Source organism: Sander lucioperca, chromosome 20 (genome assembly GCF_008315115.2).
Source record: "Sander lucioperca isolate FBNREF2018 chromosome 20, SLUC_FBN_1.2, whole genome shotgun sequence".
NCBI classification, from domain to species: Eukaryota; Metazoa; Chordata; class Actinopteri; order Perciformes; family Percidae; genus Sander; species Sander lucioperca.
In genome coordinates, this window is record NC_050192.1 from 10854891 (window position 1) to 10877101 (window position 22211).

At 39.6% G+C, this 22211-nt stretch overlaps 1 protein-coding gene across 9 annotated transcripts in view; it reads right to left on the reverse strand.

The window, feature by feature from the left end:
- cacna1c (calcium channel, voltage-dependent, L type, alpha 1C subunit) overlaps positions 1-22211 on the reverse strand; it is a 231715-nt gene that overhangs the window by 159800 nt on the left and 49704 nt on the right. For all 9 annotated transcript variants that reach the window (XM_035996127.1, XM_035996126.1, XM_035996128.1 and 6 more), the window contains exons 2-3: positions 12202-12625; positions 5962-6067 (exon numbers count right to left, since the gene is read on the reverse strand). In XM_035996127.1, coding sequence (XP_035852020.1) covers positions 5962-6067; positions 12202-12625 — 530 coding nt within the window. The remainder of the gene's footprint in view (positions 1-5961; positions 6068-12201; positions 12626-22211) is intronic.

Here is a 22211-nt window from a genome sequence, read left to right on the forward strand (position 1 = left end):
GCTGTTTCTACAACTTCGGTCAGTTACAAGGCAGGATTAGCTGGGAGACTTCTAAATGAGGGCGCACATGTAAGTAGTTCTTTTGTAGATTATGGTGAACTTGTGTGTGTTGTAGCAGTGCTTTGCTATTGAGAACGAGGTAGCATGCTAGCGTTAGCATGCTAGCGTTAGCATGCTAACGCTACGAGCTAATGGTTGCGGTTAGCCTGCTCGTTTCGGCTTGTGACGTCACAAGCCGTGCCGATTTTGAACAGCGGACCCAGGGACTGAAGGCAGGACACATATCTCACTCTAAACACCATGGATGGATTTTTTTCAAAGTTTGTATGTGTGTGGAAGCACCAGACACACAACATAACACCCCAAATCCCAGAAAAAGTGTTTTTTTCATAATATGGGCACTTTAATCTTAATCTCTTAATCCAAAAATGTGAATCTTAATCCGCCTAAATTACAAAATACAGTGCCCTTAAAAAGTATTCACCCTCAATGGACATTTTTGTGTTCTATTGTTTTACAACTTTGAATGAAAGTAGATTTAATGTGGCATTTTTTGACATTGATCAACATAAAGACCCTTTAATCGCAAAGTGAAAACAGATCTCTAGAAAGTTATCTAAATGAATAGCATATTTAAATACACCCTGTGGATGCAATGCAAGTAAAGCATTACTGGTGCAGCCCATTGATTTTAGAAGTCACATAATTAGTTAAATGGACCTGCGTGTAGTCAAGGGGTTTCAATTGACTGTAATAAAACTACACCTGTATCTGGAGGCAGCTTTTAGTAAGTTAGAATCATAGCAAAACCTACACCATAAAGACAAAGGAACACTCCAAGCAACTCCGTGAAAAGGTGATTGAAAAGTGTGAATCAGGGGATGGATACAAAAAAACTTTCAAGCTACTAGTAGTAGTTAGTTAGTGCTGGGTACCGAATTTCGATACTTTTAGGCACCAACTGAATTGCCTACATAGTATAGAGTATCCAAAAATGCCTTGTCATTCAATACCAAATTTCAATACCTAAGGAGTAAATCTCATCAGCATCAGTGAGACAGTAAGTATGCAGCATATTTCTACCAAGATCTGCTGGTAAAACTAGGAAAAACTCTATGTTACGCATGGAGACAGGGTCACTTAGGTGTAAAAGAGCGGAAAAAATAAATACAAAAATGTAAACCTAATTTGTAATGTTGTAATGTATTTTTGTTAAAATTGATTTTATAAAATTAGTACAGAAAAAAGTATCGTTCACGGACTGGTATGGAAGTCATGGTATCAGTATTACTTGGATCATCATCTTGCATCAGCTGTAAATCTGCCTGGTTAACCTTCGGCAACTAAAACTACTTGGTTAAGGATAGGAAAACATTGCCTGCATAGTTTACGCATTTGAACAAATTTGCCAATTCTATTCATTATATGTTCATATAAAAAGAGAAAAACATATAGAAAAGACACAGAGCAAAGAGAAGGTATCTATGTGTGTTGTGATAGGGTCCATTATCCTAAAAGGTGATTCATTGACTTAAAGGTGCTTGTTTCACACGCCTACTGAAGAGCCAGCAGCTAATTCATCTAACACTTAACACCAAATCACCTACTGCTGACACACACACACACACACACACACACACACACACACACAAAACCAGGAAATCAGGTAAACACCATCCATGACTGACACGGCTGACACCATACAAATGAATGCAAACAATATAGAAGTCAAATAAACCATCTAAACCTGCATAGGCACACACACAGTATCACACCAAGGTAATCTCAAACCTCAATCACTGTGAATCCTATAAAGCCTCATTATTGCTTATGGGATTTAGTGTCAAAAGTGTGTGTGTGTGTGTGTGTGTGTGTGTGTGTGTGTGTGTGTGTGTGTGTGTGTGTGTGTGTGTGTGTGTGTGTGTGTGTGTGTGTGTGTGTATGTGCGTGCGTGCATGCATGTGTTCTTGTCTCTCCATCAATCAATGTCTAATCAGGTGTATTGATTGGTGAATTGCTTGGTTATGACAACATTATTCTGGGGGGAAGGGGAAATAGAGATACAGAGAAGAAGAGAAACAGAACAGCCACAGGGAGAGAAGTTCTTAAGCTTCACATTCTAGTTAAAGAAAATTCATCTAGTTTTACCATTAAAAAAAAAGAGATGTTTCCTGAACTGAACTAGCCTAAGTGCAACGTATTTTCCTCCCTGAGAGAAGAGATTTTTCTCACTTTTGTTTCTACCCTTCTTTCCTCTGTAACCAAGGACAGATGAGGAGCATCACTACGGTTACCATATCCATGACAACCTCTCCCGCTGCTATTATTGGGCATGTCGTCAAGGAGACAGAGCAGCACATTATGGGATGCAGACAGAAATAGAAATCATGTACTAGAAGCAATACAACAGATCTCTGGTATTACATAAGAAAGACCTGTGCAAATCTAGCGAGGGGGTGCCATATTGATTCAAAAACTCAGGCTCAATCACACTTAGGGTCGGGGGTAAATATAAAGAGCATCATCACGATACTGAACCAGTCATGATGCAGCTGTTTTGAACTTTGTATAAGCCTGGGGCGACCTCTAGCTCACCCAGTAGAGTGTGCGCCCCATGTAGGCTGAGGCCTTGGCAGCGGCCCGGGTTCGAACCCGATCCGTGGCCCTTTGCTGCATGTCATCCCTCCTCTCTCTCCCCTTTCCTGTCTTCAAGCTATCCTTTCAATTAAAGGCCATAAAAAGCCCAAACAAATAATCTTTAAAAAAAAAACAAAAAAAAAAACTTGTATATGTGTATAAGCCTGTAGTTTATTTGCAAATATTAAAAACTGGCAAAAATGGTAAGAAATAAAAAACTGTGCGGGTGAGCAAACAAAACCACCAGGGGCTAGGCACAATGTGTCACCCCAAATTACAAAAACAATGACAACATTACTTAACAAGGGGGGAGGATGACACAAAAATATACAGTTACAAGAGTTTTGATGCATTGAACATTTAAAACCTCCTGCTGCTCAAACTCAAATTATATATGAGAGGGTGACCTCACAGTTTGTAGCAGTTGAATGCAAAGTTAACACTGTAAGAAATAACTTAATAGTGTAAAGACAACTTTAAAAAAAGTGTCACGTTTCCTACTGGCAAAACAATAACGTCACAGGAGTCAGGTGGTCTGTTAGAGTGTGCTTAAGCAGAACAGTCACTGTAGGCAGCTCTGGATAAACCCATCATTCAAATGATTTAAATAGAATATAATGAGAATTACAATAGACTGGTAAATTAACCAATGAGACGTAAGAGGGATTCTGGTAGTTTGGGGTTCACTGCCTTGCAAACACAATAAAATAACTGAATAACGTCAATTGTCAAAGTAAATCAATATTGCAAAGACAAAGTAAAAAATTTAAGATTCACTTCTGGCAATGCCAGAGGAAGGCTTTTTTTGAAATGTTATGTTTTCGTTCTAACTCATGATTGGTACATAACGAGACAGTTTACTTTTACAAATCTAGAGCTTTAAAATAATTACAATGAGAGACCAATTATGAGGCTGCAAAAGTAGTTGAAACAGAATGTAGACATAATGTAGTTCTCCTACATTCCCCTTCCTTCCCCACAAAAGAATACTTGTTTGTAACTTGTATACTTGATAATACCACACACATACACACAAAAATAACAAATAAACACACACAAACAAACACACACACAGATACATGGTTCAAACGTTATTTAAGCCTGTAGTCCATCTGTGCATTGCTTCCTGTCTGTCAGAAGGTTATAAAACTAATTGACCACAGCTGTGGTGGTGGTGAGTAGGTTGAGTGTGTGTGTGTGTGTGTGTGTGTGTGTGTGTGTGTGTGTGTGTGTGTGTGTCTGCATGGCAATGCTTCATGCTGTATACGGTTTCAAAACTGCAAAAATCGTGGCATTAAAATTCTCCTCATAGTGTTGACAGACATGGAGAGACAGAGACTGTTATCCAGTCTAGACTGTCCAGTGAAAACATAAATAAATTACACACTAAGCATTACTTTTCGTCAATGCAATGCTCTACCATACTTATATTTCTTGCGAAAAGTCAGTATTTACACAGAATATTTACTATATTTCTGGTACGACCTTAAATGGATGTGCTATCTGCTTTATTTCTTATCCTGGAAGTCAAGGCTTTCGAGATGCATCTGAAGGTGAATTTTAGGTTGTGACCGTCTGAGTTGTATAGAATTTACTCTTTCTTGGTTCATTCATTAGCTCTCTACCTGTAGTTTCAAGATCTGTGACTTGATTCAATCCTATTTACTATTCTACTGACTCATATACCTGCTCTGACACTGTATCATTAAAGGAGAAATCAGGCAGTAGATAAACAAATAAAACAAATGTCATTTCTCCACTCACAGATCTATAGTAAGCCCAAAGTAACTTCATGAATAGACAAGGTCGCTGGATCCTCTGACTGTTTTCTTCAGAACAAATCACAGTAAAACTCTCCCTAATACTAAAGAGATTCTCTAAATCAGCAATTAGAGCATCCATGGACATGTTGGCATGTGAATGGGCACATTGCAAAGTCCACATACGAACACACTACAGGCAATCTGAAAACCATAGTACAGCATGAGCCCTCAAAATAAGTAAACGTGGCAAAATCATTCTTAGAAAGAAGGAAAAAAAGAAACAACGAAAGACAGAGTAACAGATGTTACATGGCCTGAGGGATTAGTGTCCTCACACTAATACACTGGCATACATCTGCAAGTTCACACACACACACACACACACACACACACACACACACACACACACACACACACACACACACATACACATAAACACATGAATTGTACAGATATATGTAATCATATTAATTTGTAGCCCTGTGATTGACTGGTGATCTGCCCATGGTGAACTTCGCCTCTTGCCCAATGTCAGCTGGGATTGGCATATCCTCAAGGATAAGCGGGCATAGCTAATGGATGGATGGATGGATGAATAGATATTGATTTATATAACCACAAAGCAACACACTGCTTTACACACACACACACACACATACACACCCTGGTGAGTGGCCAGGTTGAGGTAATTAGATAAGAGGTTTGGCAAGAAGCAGTCAGAAAATCAGAGTTTCAAAGCAACAGATGTCTTTGTTTTGTAAGATATTTTTGCTTTACTTTGACAAATATCAAATTATACTAGGTTTAGTAGGCTACATTACACAATATGACATTTTGGCAACCACAGAATCATTCCTCAATCAAAACAACTATTTTCTCCTTCCAAAAATGTTCTGTTGCCCACAAGAAAATTATGCATTGCCTTTGATTGAAATCAACTCACATGGCTTTATTTCATATAACTGAAGAGCCCTCGGTCAAAATAACTGAAACCCTCCATTTTCTTCAGGCTTCAAAGTGGAACATCATAATCAACAGCTCTGATGTATCCAAACAATCAATGATAAGACAAATGATGCTCAAAGAAGGTATTATTCGAAGAAAGGCATATTCTATTTTTACTCCCCACCTGTCTTTCACTCTTTTCCCTCCACACTTCTTGTCTTTCACCTTCATGAACCAGTCACAGTGTAATACAGCACCCCTTCTTCTGCTTCTTATATACATGGCAGAAAATCACACACACAATGGAATCAGCTGGATATGTACAAATTGCATGCTGCTCAGTAATGTTAATTAACAGAAAACCCTTCTGATGTAATGTTTCAAAAACCCACCACACAACCCATAAAATGTGAGTCAAGATAATACAGTCACATGGGAAACACAGGTGTCAGACCACAAGAACAAAAAACAAGAAATCCAGTCTTCCAGGAGTGGAAAAAAATAGCCAATGAGCCAAGCGGTTACATAAACCTATGTAACCTAAACTACTAAAAAAGTAGTGGAGAAAAAATTGCAAGTGCGCTAATTTAACTGTTAAATATTGTAGATAACTCACCAGGTTGGAGTTGGTGGCGTTTGAGTCATCCTCAGGGAAGGGGATGTAGACGGCTAAGGCCACACAGTTGGCGAAAATGGTCATCAGGATGATGATCTCAAACGGTCTGAGAGGAGGGTTAAGGAATATACAGAGTACACAAAACACAAGTATAGAGACATTTACACAGTAGAGATCATCTATTAACTGACAGTCGATTGAGGACAAGTCAAAATAATATTCAGTCTAATTGTATCTAATTCTAATGCCGCTGATCTTGGGTCATAACAATATGTATTATGATCATGTGGTGCTACAGTACATCATCCATCATTGCTGGAAGTTGTTTTTCTGAGGCGTGTTTGTGAACTGCTACTCTTTTAGACAATGGCTGTTTGTTAATTAGTGTTCATTCTGTTCGGGTCTCTCCGGGCAAACCATTTTGGTATTGTTTTGAATCGAGACTAATTACCCTCTGGTCTAATTCGGCCAGGTCTGTCTGTCCTCAGGTCCCTTTTGGATTGGGTCCCTTTTTAAAAATATAAATCTATATATGTCAGGTTCAGGTAGGTTTTTAATGATCTATGAAAACCTCTAGTACACAGTACAAAAAAATACAGACTCTGACATCTGACCTTCCTGAATAGAAAAGGTCTTCATATCAGGCGTGTTATTTTAACAAAATGGTATTTTTAAACAAGCTAATTTATCCTTACATAAGCAGAGGTATATATACACACATAGCAGAGTGCACAGGCAGTGTACACAATGAGAGAGATCAAAGCTGTTGAGTTTGCCTTTGCGTTAACAATAAGACATATTGGGTCACTTAGAGAGAGACAGTGCATGTCCTAATATGGGTGTGTCGAGGAGCAGGCCTGTCGCGTGGAAGACGGGATGTGGACAGAGAAAGAGTGAGAGCGAAATGGAATGAGAGAGAGGAGAGACACGGAGGGTTTTTTATATGGAACGGTCCTTGAGAGGGGAGTGACCTCATTATTTTTGGCCTCAGAGAGAGAGAGAGATGCAAAGTGAGAGAATGGAGAGTGGAAGGAGAGTGAGAGAGGGAGGGAGAGAATGTGAAGGAGAGATAAAGGAGGTCTGGTTTTCATCAACACAATTACTAACTGCCACTTCTGTCACCTCCCTCCAACCTCCTTTTGCTCTTCCTCTGCTCTCTTCTTCTATTCCTTCCTTCCTTACTCCCTTCCTTTCTTCCTTCCCTCTTGGCTGCATGTCAAATTAGTCTAGACTCCAGATCGTGTAACGTAAACAGCAATGTACTGATGAGTTGTCAGAGGTTCGAACTAATGTACACTTTTAGCTGACATTCACTTTCAACACATCACACCATGAATTCAGGCTTTTGCTGCACTGAATCTGACTTTGCAAGGCTTTTTATCCAACACAAGTGACAGTTTTCACAGGTGACAAGCCAATAAGAGATCCTAGTTGCTGCTTAGAGTCTACGTTTTGCCATGACCAAAAGAGGGAGTTAGCAGCAGTACTTGTATGTAATTTTTCTCTCTTCGGTCCCCCTACAGGTTGTCTCATTGGAACTACAGCTCGCGCGTCCCGCCACTTCGGTCCCCCTACAGGTTGTCTCATTGGAACTACAGCCGCGCAAGCTGTAGTTCCAATGAGACAACCTGTAGGGGGAGCGAAGAGGGTAAAGTTACATAGTATGCCTTTAAGTTCCATTTTCAGCTGTTCATCATCATTACATTTAGAAATAGATAGAAACGGACATTTTTTGTTTTCAAATTCCTACTCCAACACAAGGCCTTGAACACTTGAGTTTCTAAAGTTGAGTAAATATACCACCTTACAATCTCAACACGATAAAGTGTTGTTGTTAGCTAAAACCACATCTGCAATTTGTTAGTGCACTTTTTGTTTTTTTACTGGTGCCCAATAATATTTTGAAATTACCCAGTACAGTTTCTAATAGGTTTGACTGCAGATGAGAGATGGAATTGTCTTGACAAATTAGTTACACCTTTTTAGTTTAAATAAGAAGTAAACTTCACAACTTTAACAATCTTGTACTTCATATAATCACACTACCAATCTTGCTGTGTGTGGCCCCTCTAGAAACAGACCTGCCATCTATTCTAGAGCTTTAACTACCGTTTTAGAAATAGCCTGCAGACAGAAATGGCGAGAGGGAGAAAGCACAAATCTTAAATCTTTTTTATGGTGGAACTAATACTTAGTTTATGTTTGGATTAAGGATTGACCCTTGAACATCATTGGCCACAAGATCATTCAGCCTGGGACCAAAATGCATCAAAGTTAATCACTCACATGCAGGGACGTACAGAATAACAGGCCTGTGACTCATTCTGGGTTTCTGCCCCTTAATTTTAAAAACCCTTGAGGTCTGCTTCAATCAACATTATAATAAATCTGTCTGCTGTGCTGTTGGGTCTGAGTAAAGCATCAAAACAAGTACAGAGTCTACTAATAATGTACATTAATCGGCATAACAATAGCAAATATCCATCTCTAACAGCATAGAAATATTAGTGGTCAGAATTCTGCCCAAGGCTAATTGGGGGGATTGTCTCTGACAGCTCTAGAACAAACGGCAATAAATAAAATAAAATTGAAATCAGCATCCAGTTAGCTCAGCAGGTTTCATAGTTGACATGATGTTGTATTTGCCACGGTGCTACTGTCTGGGGCATTTTGGAATTTAACATGTATATTCAGCATTTTGATCAGCTAACTGTATGCTTATGACAAATTGTCACACTGGGACTGCATCCACGATGCTGTTATTTTCTAAAATACTCCGTGTTCAGCAGTCACCTCACATAACCACCACATGCAGCTCACAATAACACAGATATCCTCTTATCTTGACAAACCCAAATAAGAAAACAAGGACATACTGATATTATCTGGAAGAGCGAGCTCAACACTCTCACATTCTGTGTTATGCTGAGAATATTTATCGGTCTTCCTGATTGAGTTGAAAATGCATACAAATAGTGTAACCCCTCAGGTGACCTGATGCAATATATAGTCTGTTAGCTAGGAAACAGAGTGTATATGTGTGTGTGTGTGTGTGTGTGTGTGTGTGTGTGTGTGTGTAAATGCACTCAATGACACCTTTTCAAAATTACCACTTAGTGTGATTTCATATAGAGAACATGGTAGTTAGCCTCACTCTCTCTTTGTCTCTCACGCTGACCTTGCAGTGTGCAGGTAATGCTTAAATGCTATAATTACCCAGCATGTGAGAGTGCTGTGTCTGTGTGTTTCGGCCCTTTATCATCTGTGCGCAAGTATGTGCATGTGTTCTTCAAGAGTGTTTGTGTGTGTTCTGTAATCTAAGTGTGTGTTTGCTTACATGTGCATGTGTGAGCTCAGACAGGCCCCAATCGACCTGTTGAGAGCAGTAGCTGTTGTCATGGTAACAGAGGAGGAAGAGAGGAAGATTTCGGATCGGCTATCTCTAGAGGCAGAGGTACTCACAGAATACAGAATACAGGACACACACACACACAAAACCTAATGAATAACAGTGACACATGAACGCAAAAGTACACACATAAACAGGACCAATGTATACAGTACAGAGCACAGTCACACACAGACTACTGTTCAAAAGCATTCTGCGTTTAAACAGGCCCACACTGCAGTTATGAAGGACATCCCAAAGTAGAATGGTTAGCTAGATAAGCAGGCAGAATGACTGACAGTTTGATAGGGATTTTTGAAACTAGTGAAGGACAACATTTACTGCAATTTTGATACTGTTCTGCTCCTTCCATGTTTACTTTTTTGTGGCTCAAAATCCATGCTGTTCACTTCTTCCTCTTTCTGGTCTCTCCCCAAAACGCCCTCTTTAATGTCCCTCGTCTTTCCTTTACTCATCTCATTCCCTCACCTTTCTCTCTCCGTCACTCTCATATTTCCCTTCTTCAGAGCTGAATGATGCTGGGAATTGTGGGTAATGATCTGAACGCTCATCAGTCATTGGGTGAGATAGTTCCAGTGACCCTGAGGATTTATGCATGCTTTCTCCCATTAATTTTCTTTTTTTTTAACAACATAAGCACAGCTGGACGGAGTAGTTTAAGGTCTACCATTGACATTATGCCTTTTAATAATTACTATAAATACACAAGGTGGTCAGAAGGATAATTTGCCTGCATCTATCGCTTTACCACACAGAGGGAGATTACACACACACTTTAAGGGGCAGGGCTGTTCCCATGGGAAATTTTGAATTGTTTTTAAGAACATCTTTTGATTGAGTGATATGCATGATATAATGCATAGCATGGTGGACTCAAGAGACTGGCTTTTCACAATAAACTGAGAAGAACCATCAAAACAAATGCAGGACCAAATAAAACCAAACAGTTATTTTGTGGTTATTTCATAAATATACACGTCACCAAGAATTATACCATCATTTATTACTGGATTTTTTTTTTTTTAAATACTACTGCTGTGAGAATACCTTAGCAGCAGGAACTAAGAGTGGAAATCCAATAGAAAAATCATTTCAATCTATCTTGTTTAAAGTTTAAAAAAAAACTAAATTTAATTCCTGAAAAGCCAAATTAGAGGATGTGTTTTGGCTTAAAATGTTTTGATTAAAACATATTTTGTGTGTGATGTACGATTATGACAAACGACCAAATTGACCATTTAGTACATTATAATACCTCATTATAGCCTACAACGTTATCAACTCTGATTTATTCTAATGTGATCATTTCCTTACGCAACCCTCTTTAAACACACAAACTCACATACAGTACTGCTTCTACTCATCTACTCTTTCCTCAACAATTCGCTCTGCCTTCCACTTCTCTCTTTTCCTCCCTCATTATCCCCCCATCCTCTCTCCTCTCCTCACTCATTACAGTATTTGCCCTCCCCCTGCTCTGTCATTTTTCTTGTTTACCTTTCCCATCGTCCCCTCGATCCCTCCCTCCCTCCTCAGCTAATCCGATCCATCATCTCTCCTGTCGACATCCATGTCCTGCCCACGTCCCTGCCCTTCTCATCCCCCCAACCCCTCCGCTTCCTCTTCTCTCCCTCTCAGGACGATGTGTGACTTTGCTCTTGCTGAGTTGATGCTCATGTGGACCCTCTCCTATTATAGATCACTTTGACTGTGACAGTGATCATTTCTGCCTCTTTCCCTTTCTCACTCCATCTCACCCTAAGGGAAACAAAGTCATTATGTTCAGCAGCTTAAAAAAAGAAGAAGAAAAAAGGAAGGGTAGAAAGGAAGGACGGGTGGAGGAACAGTGGGAATAAAGGGATTTGGATGGACAGAGGGAGGGACAGACGGATAATAAATGGCAAAGCAGATGAGGAATAGAGGCATGGGTGGACCTGGAGGAGAGAGGATGAATGCAGTTAGGAAGAGCTTGGGGAAAAACATATGCTGGGAGAGGTGTGAAGGAGGGATGAAAATGACACAATTTGTTTTATCCTCCTGTGAGAAAAGAATGTGAGATGAAAGAGGAAGAGCAGAAAGAGAGAGAAGGACAGACAGAGGAAGGGGAGAAAGGATAAAGACGAGTGGAGAGCAGAGGATCACACTGAGGGAGACAGGAAAGAAGAGATTGACTAAGAAGGAAAGAGAAGGAATAGAAGAGTGGGAAGAGGGACATTAAACAAAAGAGGAAGGGTGATGCTTTCTTAACATGTTTATGTCCTTCCTATTGTATGACCTCTTTTAAAAAATAAAAAATGCCAAAGCTGTAATTGGCCTTCATATTAAAAACAAACCATGTAGTTTGAATAGATCAGCAGATCAGATTTGTACGGTATAGTAAATGCTTTTAACATTACTTTAAAATGCAACATTAAGGATTTTAACAATTCTCTCACCTCTGATGATTTATTCTTCTATTTACTCCATTTAAGATAGCACCTGCGCCAAACTTTTTGCATTTTCTACATTATTGCTTGTTGATTGACTGTTCATTCTCAGTTGCATCAAGGTATGTTGTTCCACATCTGCCAGATTTGAATGTCCCCATCTTGTAAGTTCTGAATGAAGGCAACCTAAATTAAAACATGTCATTTAGAACTAGGAGCTTAAGAAGATAGATTCAGGACAGCGATCCTTGCTTCAGGCTATCCAACAAAAGTGAATTAATTGAGAATGTCAGATGTCCACCTTTAAAAACATGACACCTTCTTGAAATTGAAACATGTTGCATGTTATTCCATATCACAAAAGGTATAAAGACAAATCTCCACTTATAGTTAGTTAAAGGATACTTCCACTCCACGATGCTGATGCAGGCCCTGCGGATGGGGTTCTTGAGTGTGAGACAGAGTAGGGCCCGAGGCGGCCTTGTGGCTGTCGTCGTTGTCTGTTTCTTGGGCTTAGAGCCATAGTGTTGTCTCTTCCTTTGCGTGGAGCTGGCCGTGGAGATGGGCCCGCCCCCTCCCGACCCAAGCCCCGCCCCTCCACCCGATGCAGCATTGCCCATCATCTTCGCCTGCCGTGCAGCGTCGATGGCCGCCTGCCAGCTCAGGGCTGCCCCCGGTGTGGCGATGTGCTCTGGGGCCAGGCCCACCACCCCTAACCCGTGGTTGACCCCGCCCCCTCCTCCACCGTGGTCACCATGGCTACCACTTCCACTGTGCTCGTTGCTCAGGACAGGGGGAGGAAGGGGAGGAGGAGGAGAGTAGTCGGAGCCTGGAGTGGAGAGAAGTAGGAAGAAAAAAGAAGAGAGGAGAAAGAAAGTTAGCAAACAACACAAGTGAACTGTCAGTAAGCTCTTCATTCACTTCATTCGATCAGTAAGTGATTCACTTGATTTAAGACATTACACATGGTTCCTTGAGGTTGATACAGTGTTTCAATTTTCTACAGTTTGGAAGTTTAGTTTGGAGGCTTCAAGGGTGTTTGAATTTTTGATAGATAAGCTAGTGAGCCCGTTTTTTTTTTCAGACACTGTCTCCCCCTGTAGAATAGACGATGACTAATATACTCCCATCTGTCAAGCAAGTACAACAGAGCTAACTGTGTGCTGTTTAGTTCCTCAGCATATTGTGTAGGTTATGCAGTCCATTCACTTTGTGTCAACACACACTCAACACCACTCATTAGCAACTACAGGCCGGCGTAATGATAATTTTCTGTGCTAACATTACATAATGATCATTTTATTTCACAACTCTTTATCATTACTTTTAAATGACAGCTTTAAATAAAATCTCGTTGTACCACTCACACTCTTTTTCTTTAGTATAGAGGCTGATGTTCAGGAGAGTTTACAAATTCCTTGTCCAAATTTGAACGCATTAGGAAAGCATTTTAAATGTTGTACAACTTTGCAACGTTTAGAACCACAAAAAATGCCAACATCTTCATGCAGTCAAAAATTTAGCAATCTCAATTAATTTGAGAAATTAGTAAAGAGTAGTATGGTTTAATGACAGGGGTCCCACAGTCATACATTCACTCAGTGGGGAAAAAGCAGAGAATAAAATAAAATCAAGTCTGAGAATAGAATTGCAAGACTGCAGACTACAATTGTACGTAGTGGAACAAAATAAAAGAAGAATGTCAAGTGAAAGACAGAATTACAATAATCTCATTGAGATTACATAGTTGTGTCACCCAGGCAAATTGTAGGAATAAGACTAAGTGAGTAAAAGTAAGAGAGAGCGGATCATCCATACTGTATGCTTAGCCAGATGAAAGACAGTTACAATATCCTCTCAGCCCCTCCTTCCCTCTGACATCTGAACAAGGATTCCACAAATGCTCTCACCGTGTAGTAGATTACACACTGTGAAACTATGTACCCTTTCCAGGTTTAAGACAACACACATTTGTGTTAATTTTGTGTCAACAATTATTATTAACAAACACATTTTAAATGTTCCTGATAATGGAGAAGAATTGCATTACTTTATGGTAACTACAGTATATTTCTGAAACTAAGAAGTCCCAGCTACTGATGCTATCAAACCATTTCAACGTTCAAAAGTTTCTTAGTGACACCTTTGCTTGAAAAACAAGTGTTTGAGGACAGAATCACTTGTTGTGTTGTATGTATGTATACAGTTACAAGTTGGTTGCATACAGTAATAAAACCTTAATCTTGGCTGTAACAGTACTACGTGTACAGTATTAACATCTATGCTTTGAGCAAATTATCAATATGCTGATTTTAGTTACATTTGACCAAATGTATTTCCAAATGTCAAAATCACAAATCCTGTGAATGCAAATAAGCTACTTTTGGGAGAACAGGAATGCAACACTTTAAACCTTACACCGTAAAGTTAATCCAACCTGTGCTGTCACAACAGAGAAAGAGGAAAAAGAGATGCAGAGATTAGAGAGAAGAGGCGGAGAGAATTACCCTTTATGCTAGTATGATTACAGGTTATAATAGCCACTGAAATCCCATTCCTCTCACTTCAGAGATGTTTCTACATATAAACTCACAGGCCTGAGGGCACACATTACATCAGATCCTGAGTTGTAACTATATCACACGCTCATACATCCCAGAAGCATCTAACTTCATATGCTGTGTGTTTACAGTCTCATGAAGGTGCCATACTGAGACATATCATCCCACAAGTACTAAAGTCTGATGTGTCTGAAGTGTGATTTTAGTCAGAAACATAGTTGTTCAATGTGCGGTGGGGAAATATTCATAAGTAAAAGTAGCAGTACTAAAAAAAAGAACTATTACAAGTAACAGTGCTGCATCCAAACTAAGCACAGGTGTTGCTAATAACATTAATGATGCCATGAAAATGTGACATGAGCCAGCATGCACAATAGGATCATTCATTTAATTGTTTACACCTGTGCTTTTTGTACTATACATGTCAACGTTCTGTGAAAAAAGGCCTTTTATGAAGCAGAATGACTACTGTCAGTGTTGTATTATTGTATATAAATGATTGATGTTACTGATGCATTCATGTGCAGTATTTTAATTTTGTAACTTGCAGAGCTTATTTCAATTGCTTTATATACTATTGGTTAATTTAATCTATAATAATGTATACAGCACATAGAGCTATATAATACTTATATATTACCAGATTGTTAGGCGTTTAGAAAGAACAATTTGATCTGGAAAGTAAACAGTAACATTAGTTGTCAAATAATGTGAGTAAGGCTTAAGTTACAATATTTGTCTCTGCAATGTAACTAAGTAACGTTAGTAGTCTGAAGTAGTTATGATTAAAAAAAAAAAAGTAAAGTACACGAACTTCAAAATTGCTCTTGAGTACAGTAGCTACATGTGTAACTATATGCTGCTTACTAACTAGGTACATTACACAATGGAAACGTTTAGAAATGAGTAGTTAGAAAACTAGCCAGCATGGTGTTTAGCCATCAGCAGCTAGCTTAGCCCCTGAGACCAGACGCAGCGCTCCAGAAGCAAAAAGTGATACAACAAACACATCAAACGAGACAACAAACAAACCTGTTATCTTAAAGCGTAACTCTCGCAAAAATGCAACCTAGGGTCTTTTTGTGAATGTACCCAAGTCAAACTTTCGTTTAAAAGCATATTTATGATGGAAGCGCCACTTTTAAGATGTACCATATTTTCGTTTTTCGGTCAAATGGCCTTTTGAATGGGAGTAATAGGGGAACTTTTATGCTAGCCTCAAAATAGCTATTTTTAAAACACTAAGAAGGCTCGACACAACATGAAACTTTGCTCCAAGTATCACCAGGAGCTCTACACATGAACTCGAGCATTGAGAACATTGTTTGTGTACCCAGAGTTTACTAAAAAGAGAGGTTTTCAACAACTCACCGTAGCTCTTTCCGGCCGCTACCACCTCGGCAGTCAAAACGAGTCGATATCAAAACAAGTAGCCACAGATTTAGTATATCCCTTGTGCACCGGTGTAGTTAAGGTGTAGAACCCCTGGTGATACTTCGAGCAAAGTTTCATGTTGTGTCGAGCCTTCTTAGTGTTTTAAAAATAGCTATTTTGAGGCTAGCATAAAAGTGCCCCTATTACTCACATTCAAAAGGCCATCTGACCGAAAAACAAAAATACAGTAAATCTTAAAAGTGGTGCTTCCGTCCTAAATATGCTTTTAAACGAAAGTTTGACTCGGGTACATTCACAAAAAGACCCTAGGTTGCATCTTGGCAAAAGTTACGCTTTAACACTACAGAACATGTAAACCGAACAAATGACAGGTTACCGGATGGCCTCTTCCTCTTTCGGCGGAGGATAACAATAGCTGACACGACCCCGCCTCCAGTCCTTGCACCAACCTAACCATCATAGACCAGTCCTCCTGAGCTAACAGTTAGCTAAATATATTTCCCATCAAACGAGACAACAAATAAAAGTTACTGACTAACGTGGAACTATAATGCAACTGTCACATTTAAATTACAATCCCTTACACTACTTCTTATTGGAAAAGTGATTATATTCTCCACCTAATATTGATTAATAGCACGGTATCTTCAGGGCTTAGCTCCCCAAGCACCTGCCCACTGCCCATAGACTGGTGCAGCCCATTGTCCAGACAGGACAGGAGCCAGCTCGCACTGACCATGAGGGCACCTCGACCTGGAACTCTATTTCATCAAATGGCCTTTCAATAATTTTATTTTTAGTTTAATAGCCTACCTGATTCATCGAATTAGAATTTTATATGACTTGTTTTATTGATATTATGGTTTACTGGTTTTACAGTTGTAATGTGTCCTTTATGTCTGTTCTATGTCAAGCACATTGTAATATTTGTTTAGATAACTGCTAAGTGCTGTGTAGGACTAGATGTGGGAGGGATATCAACATCTAGTCCTACACAACAGATCTATATAAATAAACTTTATTATTTTTATTACAGCTAAAAAAAACACACAAGATATGTCTGCAAATATTCAGGAGCAGTGTGCTTTGAATACAGCGATAATCTTCAAGGAGGTGTTCTTTAGATTCATCAGCAGTGAAGTCACTTGGTATCACGCAGCAGTGCCTTACGAGAAATACTACTGTGGTTTCAATTTGGAGCATTTCATGACTTACACTTGGATGGAACTGTATTTTCCCTGTTTTCTCTAAACTCTGGGATTGATTTTAGAGTGTTTCTGTGATTTTTAAAAGGAGAGAACCTTTATCATACATGCACACATACACTTGGGCTCTGCATATTGTCCCAGATGATTCTCTATACTGGAAAATATCTTCCTCTTTCTTTTCACCATTGACTCCAGTGTGATTTAATATCTGCTTCCTGACTGCTGTTGCACATCATCTTCTCTCTCTTTTGCTCACTATCTCTTACAAACACACACACACACACACACACACACACACACACACAAACACACAAATAATCACTTTTAGCATATTGTACTGCTGCATGATCAGTTTATCTCACACTGCCTGCCCCTCTGGTGTACCCCACCGAGAGTGTGTGTGTGTGTGTGTGTGTGTGTGTGTGTGTGTGTGTGTGTGTGTGTGTGTGTGTGAGTTGAGAGTTTGAGGATTAGAGGAGAGTAAAACTTTAATATTACTGAGCTCACTAATCTGTGTGTCTGACCGTGTGTCTCTCTGTGTGTCTGTCCTGCGCATGCCCAGTTCTGTTGTGTGTGTTGTATGATAGACTGTGGGCTGATGTGAATGACTATAATTCCATTAGCAGCTCTTTATTTTGCAGGGTAAAAACGTGGAAATAGGATTCTGACTGAAGGGGAGAGGGAGGAGAAGGGGAGGATGAAGTAATTGAAAAAGAAAAGGAAAGAGGATGAAGAAGATGTGATGCAGGAGGGAGGGAAGTGGATATACGGTGGCAAGAGGGGTGGTAAGAGGATGGAGAGCCAAACAGAGGGGATAAAGATGGGGAAACAAATACATTCAAGGAAAAGAGGAGGAAACAGGAGGAGGTGATTAAAATTTAGGAGGAGCAGAAAAAAGAGGAAAAATTTGAAGAATTGGTGGAGGGCTAGGGTGCTTAACAACAAGTGACAGGACGTAATCCAATAATTTATCCATCCATCATATGACTTTGCAGCAGAAAATATCACTAATTCACTCTTATAGTATTGCGTAACAATGCAGTCAATGGTGTCAGCACAGACAAAGATTTCCGCAGTTCTTCAGTCAATCAGTGGCTGTTAGAATCTACAGTCAAGGGTTGTAGCTCTACTTCAATCAATGTAATTAGTACTACATTAGATATATAGGTCTGATAGTACAATACAGTAAATACTACACATTAATGTTCTTATAGCTTTGCAGTCAATAGCTATACTAGTGCGACTACAGTCAATAATTGTAAAAGTACAGTCAAAGGTTCATTTAATACTTCTTTGGTGTTACTGATGTACAACAGTACAATAGATCCGTTATATTGTGTCCCTGAGCCATGACAGTGAGCCAGCATGCAAATTCTAAGACCCTGATTCATTTTGTATTATTTACACCTGTGCTTTTCCGTCTGTGACAAGTTAAAATGGCTTCTCTGAAAAAGGTTCTCCTTTTTACTTTGTTGCCCCAGTTAAGGTGAAATATGTATTTGTACGTGGCCGGGTTAGCTCAGTTGGTAGAGTAGGCGCACATATATAGAATATTTCTCCTCGACGCAGTGGCCGCGGGTTCGATTTATATAGAGGATTTCTCCTCGACGCAGTGGCCGCGGGTTCGACTCAGACCTGCAGCCCTTTGCTGCATGTCATTCCCCTTCTCTCTCCCCTTTCATGTCTTCATCTGTCCTGAGGAATTAAAGGCCTAAAATGCCCAAAATTATTATCTTAAAAAAAATAAATGTATTTGTACTACTATATGTATATGATGTATATAATAATAAACCAAAAATTAGTATTCTCCTATATAAATAGCTCATGTCGATAAAAGCATAAAACAGGACAGATCTCATCAATATGAAGAGAGCAAACTGTGTTAAGATACTTTAGATATTTGTCCATACACTGTAAAGGCAGTTGGCATTCACTGTAACTGAACTTGAAGTGAACCTAACTGAGCCGAACTTCAATGAGAACTGCACTGCAGACTGTAATGAGCTGTGATACAAACTCAAGTCAGTGGAACTGTTATCTACTTAATGATAAAGACTCGGAAGAGATGCTATCACTGCAACTCCAAGCAAACTGCCATAAAATGTCATCGCTACACACACACCCACACACACACACACACACACACACACACACACACACACCAAGAGTTCTACACATTGTTCTGCTTAATATTGCTTACCAACAAAAGTCAGTTCCAGTATAAATTACAGCAGCAAAAAAATCATTATCGAAGGATTCTTTAAAAACTCAGTCAGACTTCCAAAGTCCGTTCTGGATCGACCAGATAACACAGTGAAGGGGACCAATCAGATTATCCCACCCTAAATCAGTCCCTCGCATCATCTCCTCTGTGTGCCATTCTCCTTTTATCTTTTTCTTCACTCACGTCTGCCTCATTTCTCACCCTCTCCCTCCATCTGCTTTTCCTTCTCCTCCACTCGTCCCAACAGGGATCTATTTGGGTGGACAGTGATGATGTTATTATCAGTCAATTAACTGATGATGACACCTGATCAGACACTAATTAATGGGGGACGCACACATGCAGCCACACACACTAAGGGACTGCACCTTGCAGCAGCTCTACTTCAAAATATAAAAAAGCTAATCTTATTAACAGCCTTGCTGATGTCCAGAAAATTGGGCCTGCCCAATGGTCTTTTTTTCCAGCACTTCTGGATTCCACAAGACACAGTCCTGTCATCTGCCATCCCAGCTGAATGATCGTTTATTTTAAATAATTACCTCCTTTTTCTGTACATCTTTTTCCTCCTTCTCCCCTCTAGTTTTGCATCTTCTTTATCCTCCTCTTCTTCTTCTTCTTCTTCTTCTTCTTCTTCCTCACAACATCTTTCTCCTCCTCATCCCTCCATATCTATTAACAATCACTCTCCCTCCTCCGCTCACTACCTCTCTTCTTCTTCTTCCCTCTTTTCTCTCTAATCTAGATAGCTGTCACTCCCTCCGTTGGCTCTTCAGCATCGGACAAGTTCATTTTCAGCCACGCACCCTTCCTCCTTTCCTCCATCAATCTACCCCTCCTCATCTCCCCATTTTTCTTGATCTCTCTTGCTTCGCTGCTTCTCACTCTTTTTCCCATCACTTCCCTCTCTGTCATTTTCAAATAGCTGACAATTATTCTCTCTCTTGCTCTCTACCATCTATTTAGCCAGAAAAAAGCAGCTAGTCCATAGCCAATCTGATGCAGAAGACTGCTTCGTAACTGCCTTTAACAACCACTTTTCAGATACTGATTTAGACACAAATAATAAACATAAAACAGCATTATGGAGGTAAACTTGTTTCATTTTTTGGTGTACATTGTGATTGCCACTGCTTCCTTATTTTGCAGTGCTTGTTTATCATCTCATCATGTTTTACCTTCATTATCATTATCATCATGAATACCGATTGTAAGCCTAATACTATTTTTATTCAATGTATGTGTTATCTACTCCCTCACACACACACACACACACACACACACACACACACACGCACACACACACACACACACACATATACATGCACAGAGTGTCTGCACATTGCACAAATCCAAAAGCAGTCTAAAAGGCTTGTCTGTATCAGTTGTGTACATGCGCATGAATTTTGTAGGCTACATACCCCGTGTGGGTGTCTCTCATTTGTATCTCTCTCGCTTTGTCCATATGTGCCCATTATCCGGCCGAGTGAGCACACCACACAGACACACCTGCTCCCCACGATGAGCACACATGCACACACATAGCTTACACATGCATGCGCACACACTTAGATTTATACACCTGCTCCCCTTGAAAGACAAGACACACATACACCTGCTGCCCATTGATCTACGACCCCCAACAGACAATTACAGTACACTCACACACACAAAATCCACACAGCATGAAAGACGTGAAAGCAGGGCACATTTACTTTTTTTGTTATGAATGACGTCATTCCAACAACAAAATATCTACAGGTATCTGTGGTGCTCAACACTCTTGCACTTTTCATTGCGGTGAGCGCTGCTTATAAAAAACCTATCGTATATGGATTTATTCATTAAACTGTAACATACTATCTGAAGTGGATATTGAAGTGGAGGGGAAATTAAAAAGTGTGTGCACACCCCTCAGCACATAGATAGAAGCAGATAGATGACAGTAACATGTTCAGGGAATATGTGTGTATATATCATGCACTGGTGCTCTGTATTCAACAGCACATTGCTCACTGACATGACTTTCTAGTTTATAGCTCAGCCAAACCCTCATGCTGTGAATCATGGTTCTGAAGCACAGATTGGTTGTTGTATTACTCCCAGGAGGTCAGGGTAGATAGACTGCATGTCTTTGAAGCATAATAGGAATATGTTGTCATAAGGAGTATTATATGTATCTTTCTGTCCAAAACAACGCTACAACATCAAGGTGGTTGGTTACAAAGCTAACCAATGGTACCCAATGAAAAGCAAATAATGTGTCTATGGTTGAATTTTTATTGTATTATTTGGTTGCAAATTCTGTTTCTGTCTATATTGTCTGCAGCTTCTATCCTTTGTTGGATGTGGACCCACCTCATGTAATATAAATCCTCTCAATGGCAGTTTTTTTCACAATAAATGTTGGCGCTTTTGGAAATTAATCAAAGTAGCTCACAGGGACTGTTAAATGTAGCTAATTGTCATTCATCCATATTCAAGTGACAATTGCTATAACAATGACATACTATGGTAAATCCTCAGAGTGCTAACTTTGAGCCACAGATAAGACTGCATGGTTTTAAGTGGTTTAATACTTTGGAAGTCAAGTCAAACCACCCCCTTGGCTGGCTAGTTGAATAGTCTAAGCCAAATCCAACAGTCAAGTCTTATTTTTTCACAACGTCCCATGTCGTGAACACATAAAGCAACAGTCGGGTACACTTAAAATCTTAAAAAAAGAACCTAACATTACAAACAGCTAAGGATCAAAGATCATCTAAGTAACACACAGTGGTATAACCTTCTGCAAAAAATGGATGAACAACCACAGCTTTATTGTACAAAATAATTACTGAGACATTATACAGTGTCTCCTTTAGATTATTTTAACAGAGGAAATGTTCAAATAGCTGATAAATAGCCATAAATTAAGTCACTGTTTTGATTTATTACAAAATCAGTGCCAGCATCGGCATCAGCATCCCTCATTGAAACATAAGGAGCTGTGATAGACAGGAAGAATGAATGCGGGGGTGAAGCAAA